This window comes from Corvus brachyrhynchos, unplaced genomic scaffold (genome assembly GCF_000691975.1).
Source record: "Corvus brachyrhynchos isolate BGI_N302 unplaced genomic scaffold, ASM69197v1 scaffold70, whole genome shotgun sequence".
NCBI lineage: Eukaryota > Metazoa > Chordata > Aves > Passeriformes > Corvidae > Corvus > Corvus brachyrhynchos.
The window spans coordinates 1711913-1719201 of record NW_008236217.1 but is presented as its reverse complement, the minus strand read 5'-3'; the positions used below and the strand labels follow the sequence as shown (position 1 = coordinate 1719201).

The 7289-nt window shown below is 36.3% G+C and overlaps 1 protein-coding gene across 1 annotated transcript in view; it reads left to right on the top strand.

The window, feature by feature from the left end:
• The first annotated feature begins 4558 nt into the window (after nucleotides 1-4558).
• The window catches only part of LOC103624157 (mitogen-activated protein kinase kinase kinase MLK4), a 32191-nt gene continuing 29460 nt past the window's right edge, over nucleotides 4559-7289 (top strand). Inside the window, exon 1 of the mRNA XM_017745305.1 lies at nucleotides 4559-4628. Coding sequence (XP_017600794.1) covers nucleotides 4574-4628 — 55 coding nt within the window. The 5' untranslated portion in view covers nucleotides 4559-4573. The remainder of the gene's footprint in view (nucleotides 4629-7289) is intronic.

The following is a 7289-nucleotide window of genomic DNA, read 5'->3' as shown; positions in this document are numbered from 1 at the left end:
AACTGTTGAATCACTTGTGTTTGATGAGCCAAGGTGTCCTGGAGTTTGAAAAAGCAAGAACAAATTCTCTCTGGTTCTTTGCTTTTACAGGTTATTTGCAGCAGAATTGCTCAAGTTATGCTATTAAACACCTTTAAAATAAGATGGAGATGTTTTCCAGAACTCATAAAACCTGCTTTCTCTCTAACTTCTCTGCCTAGCGACTTTAGGCTAGCTGTTCAGGAAGAGGAAGAGTAAGAAACTAGAGTTAAGCTATCTTCTGAACTGATTTTACATATTCTGAAATCACTAGGGTGCATAATTTGTCTCTTAAGTGTTTCGAAAAGGTGAGACTTGTTCACATCACACGTAGAGCTGTAAGAATTACTTGTGTGTTATTAGATGTTTGAAATTCAGAATCTTGTACAACTACCAAGAGAATTCAAAATTAAATTATATTACAATTGTCTTTGGTGGTTTTGAGAGAGAAGAGAAATGGCTTTTCAGTAGATTTGAGCTTCAGTGTAACTTCCTTTGAAAATGAAGTTCCAAGATGCCCACTAATGGCAGTGAAACTTCGAGTTTTTTCTGTCAGTAGCACTGTGCCAGTTACTGCTCACCTACTGTGGTGTAACAAAACTAAAAAACCTGATGTTCTGTGGGTATGTATTCTGCATCTCAGTCTCTTCCTCCTGGCGCTCCCATTTGTGGAACTTACACTCTCATATAGGCTTCCATGCCTCCAGTGTCCCTGGTGGGCTAAGCCTGGCTGTCCCAAAGTGCCCATCTCCAGTGCTGAGTGACTCCTGCACCTCCTGTAGCAGGCTGCATATGCTGTAATTGGTTTGACACTGCTTGTATTGTCTGGCTAGCTGCTAGCTCCTTGTGGCTGGTGTCTCTGAGGTCTGGAGAGGAGTGGATGTTTTTTCTGGCCGAACTAACTGAAGTTCCTCTGCCATAAGGCAACTGGCTTTCATAAAACCCGTAGGAACCATGTCTTCGAGAATGTGGTATCACTTTGATAAATGTCAGTCAGGTAAAATAGCGGGCCAGAAGTTATTTAGCAGTTTAAAATCTGTATGCTGTAGTTTTCCATGTTGTCTTCATATAGGAAGTCACAGTACTTAAACACTTTACACTGTTCTTAATTACTTAAAATCTCATAAAGCTAGAAATTGTGCCAGGTATACCAGTTTCCTGTCCCATCTCTGAGAGGCAGTAGCCCTGCCTTGTGCTTTGCTGTGAAGATAATGCTGCTGCATTACATTAAGAACTGGTCACACATCCTGAAGCATCCAGAAGTGTATAAGTAGAAAGGAGCTCTGTTTTTTTTAACCTTGTTGGCTAAGTATTCTTTAAAAAACACACAGAAAACCAAAATCAAACTGCCTTCGTGCAAACATTGGTAGGATTGCAAAATTTCATTAATTTGGGAAACAACACCTGTTTTGAAGGTTATGATCTACTTAAAGTGCCGTTGAATTCCAGTGAGTTTTTCTTTTGAATGTCCTTATGTCACATGGAGGAGTTCTGTGTAAAACATTGCTCCCAGTAATTTTTTTCATTATTTGATGTGTGCTCGGACTATGCAGATAGGGATTCTGTTTTTTGAGAGGCCCTGAAGGTTAGCTGGATTCTGTGGGAGCATGAAATGCTTAGCAGCCTTGAGCTAGAGTGTTATCTTTTTCCGGTTCATCAACGGCAATGCTATGTGTTACACCTGTTTTAATAGTCACTTGATACGTTTATTTGTTGCATATAAATATGTTGTATATTTCATGTTCAGAAAGATGCTGGAATTCAAGAGAGAACAATTTTGAGTGACTGATTGCTGCAGTTGTCTCAATCTACCATAGAAATAACATAGTAACTATAGTGTTAAAATGTTGTAGAGGCCTAATTTCCAGTTGAAGGATGTGTTTCAGCATTTTAACATAATATTCAGGAACCTTATGATTTTAATACACTATCCGTCAAATGAAATTTTGTGAACTGCTCTGTAATGCAGTATTTGTACAGTCTAAGCTTTCAGAGGAGGAATAACATCCAGCAGTTATTTTATTTGTAGATGAAGACTTAACTGCAGTAGCCATTTATTTCACCTCAGTTACTGTCATCTATATTTGCTTCTGTTTGATGTTTTTCTGTGTCTCAAGTCTGGACATTAACAGGTGGAAAAAATTGCTCATTAATTTAGAACAAAGTCCCTCAAACTTAAGAAGGCTGAAGTATATTTACATGAAGTGCTTAATGCTGAAAACAAGACTCTAGGCTGAAACACTAGCTATATGTAATTTGATTAATTAAAACCCCATGAACTTTTAACACCCCTATTTATAACTCATTTTTAATACAGACTCATTTTAATGTTTCCCCAACTATGTCCATCTGACAGCTGTAGAGAGTTGTTTCTTATTTAGTGTTGAGACTGCATCTCTAACAGGTAGGATTATTAAGTTAAGAATAATATTACTTTGATCTTTCTCTGGATTTAACTTGGCTTTTCATGTCTTTCTTCTCTCTTTGTTCTGTCATTGTAAAACACCAAGTGATCTGGTTTACAACAGTTGGAAGATTGGGAGGTTTTTTTGGTTCTTGTTTTTTTTTCTGCTTTGTGTTATACTCCTTCCTAGCAGGTTTCTGCAGGAGGTTCATTTGCACCAAGGTTTCTGGTGATCTCTTCATGGAGAATGTGGGGAGTAACATTCTAGTCTGTATGTTGTGTTTGCTCACTGTTTTTGATGATAAGGAGTTCTGCTTTGGGGTAGCATTGTAAATTGAAGTGTAGGACTACGGATAAGAGTGTTTTTAATGTTTGTATATTAAAGAAGGCTTCAAGCATTACTTGGCTAAAAGTTTTTGGTTTTTTTTTTAAAAGCTGGTACCGCAGGGATATGTTCACATACCTTCCTGTTTCTGAAAATTGCACTGAGCAAGCAACCCATTTCCATAAAGGTCAATAGAAAGACAGCTAAACACCTCCCATTAGCTGTTAAAATACTTACACAATTTTGTTCATTCCCCTAAACAGTGAAAAATAAGTTTAACTGCTGACTGTAAGACTTGTTAAATGAGGTATTGTACTTAAATAAACAGACTTCAAAGTGTGGTTGGGATTTAGACATTGGTAGTGTTATCCAAGCATTAGAAAAAAATGAGATATAACTGAGTTTTCAGTTACAGATTATTCCCTCATCCCCATTGGAACTGCTGGGACAGGGCATGTCTTTGGACCCTCTTAGCAAATATTAAGAGTTCCATGAAAAAGTTATGTTCTGCAACCTCAAAAGAATAGAGGAGTAACACATCACTGAACTGTATTTGGATGTTGAATTCTGTTTCGTGGTTTCTTTGACCTTAGAAGAGAATGGCTTTTTGTTTGCAATCTGTAAGTTTCCTTAGCGCTGAGTATGGACTTCTAAACTTGCTTCAGTGTTTCAAGTTCTGAAACAGGCTGACCTTGTACGATAAACATTTGCAAGGAATGGTTGCAGGGTAGGGTAATTTCTGACCTTGAATTTTATTTCTGATTGTTTGTTAAAATTTAAGGCATTGAAATTCTCTTCAATGACTTTCAGTAATAATGCTTCTAAAAATGCAGGGATTTTTCTTTTTTTTTTTTTTTTTTTTTTTTTTTTTTTTTTTTTAGCTTTGGGATTGTTTTGTTTATTAGAAGCAAAATTAGGGCTTATTGAAGTAAACATAAATACAGATTATATATAGGTACAAACAGATAAATATCAAATGACTTGGCTGTCTATAGTCGCAGTACAAAAATAGCAACGGGTGTAATGTATATTCCTGGACTGACATCTTAAAAGTACATTTCATCATTTTTACTTTGCTTGACCATGTTACTAAGAGCCTACATCAATCCAGTCACTGAAAGTAAGTAGATGTTTAAATTTTAACCCACTTACTGCATATTAAATTCATGGATTAGGTATGGTAAATTGGAAAAATTACATATTTGGATAATGTCACCACAGAAGTATTCTTCCTTCTTGGAGCTTCCTGCCAACTTTAACCTTTTTGTGTGTGTGTGTGTGTGTGTGTGGGGTCATAGCTCCAGTTGAATCAGCCCTAGACATGCCAGTGTTGGCTACATAATCATGCTTTGTTCTCTTCATAGTGACTAAAATCTGTGTTTTGGCAGGTGTGCTATTAACTCAGAGCTGATAAGTCGGCCCTCCCTCTCAAAAATGTAGGAGTAAATGCTTCATTGCTGTGGTTCATTATAGGACAAGTTAACCCTTGGAACTGATTATATTTTAGTTATAAATGTTTAGACAGTTTTGTGATTTTCTTTTCTATTAGGATTAGATGCTGCTGTTATTCCTGAAACTAATTGCTTTTATTTCCTCCTGTATTATGTAGAAAAAAAAAATGTACTTTTTAATTCATTGCTTAATGTTACACTAATTATTGAGACAAACAAGCAGTTTTCCCTTTCATTTTCTCAAGAGAAAGATAGCACTGTCAAGTTTGCAGAGCTCTCACTTCAAAATAAGAGGTTTTTTGCTTTGCTATTGAAGATTAGAGTTCTTGAAAATGCACAGTCCTGAGAGGCTTCTGAAGAAACTTCAAGGGAGGAATGCAGGAATCCTACCCCACAGAATATATTTTGATGGGATTTTTTTCCTCCCAAGGTTTGTATTTAAAAAAAAAAAAGTGGGCTTAAAAATTCTCTGGGTTTTTTCTGCTTTGTTTGGAAACAGGTTGCTTTGCAGGTTTTTTTTGTTAGAACAGTAAGGCTCTTTCAAATATTCTTTATAAAAGAAACTGACAGCCTAAAAATTCTTTATAAAGTGTAACTTATTAACATTCCTAATAGAAATTATGTTAAAGGAGTTTCCTGTTAGCCGATGAGATTCTAAAGGAACTTAATGACTAAACCTGACTAAGTATCTACAGCCAGAATTTGGATTCTTAGCTGTTGGCATCTTCAAAGGGACCAGGAAATTTTTTTGTCTTCAATTTATTTAATGGGATCTTTTCAATAGTAAATTTTGTCAAAGGTAATTTTATAATGGAAAAAAAACGTAGCAAAGCTGGATCCTATCTTTAAATCTCTGACTAAAACTAGATGTAAAAGGGTTGACCTATTTCCGAAATGTTGCTTGACTTCCCACTTGTTGCAACAGGTGACGTGTGGCTTCCTTGAGCAGCTGTAGCTGCATGAGGAGGCTTCCCCACCCACCTCCAGGCAGCTTCTCCCCTCTCCCACCTGTCAGCAGAATCTACACATCTCTGTCCCCGCCTGTGTGGTCAGTAGGTCAGGTTAAATCTTCTGAGAGATCCAGCAGGAAGCTACTCTAAGCTGGTTTATTTGCAGGCTTCATATTCTGCTGAGCTGGCTGGCTGGCTGAGTCCTCCAAGACTACCCAGTTGCTAGACTCAGTCAGGGGGGGAAAAGCTGTAGAGGGTGAGGGAGTATAAATGAAGAGGAGGTTAAGGTAAGTATTTCAGTGGCAGCAGGCTCTTACCGTCTTGGTTGTGACATCAGCCTACACCTCTTTACTTAAGCTTTGCTGATAAGTCACCTTTAAAAGTAGAATGTCTTTTTAGTTTTTTAGGTATGCATCTATGTATTTTTATTAAACTTTATTTCATTTTGATGTGACCTTTTTTTGTATTAAATATTCTAATTTCAGCGCATTAAATGCACCTTGAGATAGATCACAAAACATAAAGCAACAAGGAAGTTCGTAATTGCTGAGAGTAATATGTTATGATCAGGAAAAGTATGCCAACTATGTAAATACTTCCGTGTACTCAGAAGCTGTGTATTCTTCTGATTAGCTTGAAATATCAAACTGCATAGAGTCACGTTCTGTTTACTTCAAAAAAATAACTATAAATCCAAGCCAAATTCAAATGAAATATTCGTGGCTTTAAAACTAGATATTGAAAAGGTGATTTGACTAATGATAGATAAGTTAAGTTGTTAGTTCTGAAGAAAGGTAACCTCTGTCAGCTCTTGCCCCTGGATGCCATTTGTGAAATTATAAACCTCATCTTCATTGCCTGGTAAATTCTGTATGTTGTATGACATATATTGATTTAGGGAATGGCCAGGTCTTAAATTTGGGTTAGGGAGGAAATTAATATGTTTTCTCAAAGTTTCTCTTGGAGGAAACTGTAGCTGATGTATTATATATTGACAAAGACTTCTTATGCAGTTTGAACAGAATAGCTTTAGTTTGCCTTGTATTTTGGTTTTCTTAAGAATAGGAGGAAGTTCCTTAAAAAAAGAAATCACTTTCATAACAAAGATGATGTTCTTTAAGGAATAGATTCACAGCCACTTTATTCTGCAGAGTTTGAAACTAGAAGATTATCTTAGTCAGTAATTCACCACCTAACTGTTACCCTTCTTGTCTGCCTCTGTTTTGGTCAGTGGTTTTTTTTTAGTTTCTATTTTGGTTTTTTTTTTTTCTTCAGGGCTGCCTTTTAAAAATAGCAAGCAATGGAAGAACTTAAAAGAAAGTAATTGCTGTTTCAAATAAGCGGTGAAGTTCCTTGGTAGATACCACACAACTGAGTGTTTTGAGTTTTAAAGCTAAGTTTCAGTATTGACTGATTTTCATGTAATTGTGGAATTATGGAGGAATTGCTTTAGTGAGGTAGTTTTCTTAAATTTAGTATTTAAATAGGAGAGCTAAGTTTAATATTTTATTAAAGAGGACTTGAGAATGTTTAGTGTCCAGTCTGCTTTTGATTTTTTGCTGATGTAATATCCAAATCCTACATTTTTCAGAATTTACTGCTGATCTGGTGTTTAAATTATGATTATTTGAATGTCTAATTATAAGTGCTTGTTACCTCTAGTACTTCCTCTTACAGCACAATAGAAATTTCTGTTTTGCATTACAGACCTATCTGAAGAGAAAGTGAAGCACAAATGGCATGCAGTAAAGTAACTTACAGCATCTGTAGTCTGTGCCAAAAACTTGTTAAAACTGCTTCTTTCTCTCAAGTTTCCATTTGCCCAAAGTTGCTTTAATAATAGTTATTAAAGAAGTGAAGGGGAAGCAAAAAATGGTGATGCAAGGTGTGTTGAAGCTGTTGAAATCTCTTGTCCCTTTTCCTCTCTTTCCTTCTTCCTCCATTTTCTCCAGGCAGGCAGGTGACTCCCAGTCATTCTCATCCTTGGTGCTTTTCTTGTGTCACATGTCCTGCTATGGGATGTACTTTTCTTACGAGGTTGCTGTGTATTTGTCAATTCATGCTGTCAAGGACTTTTTGTGTCAAGTCTCATCTTGTTTTGGCTTTCCAATTGGGAACACTTTGTTCAGGAATTTTTTTTT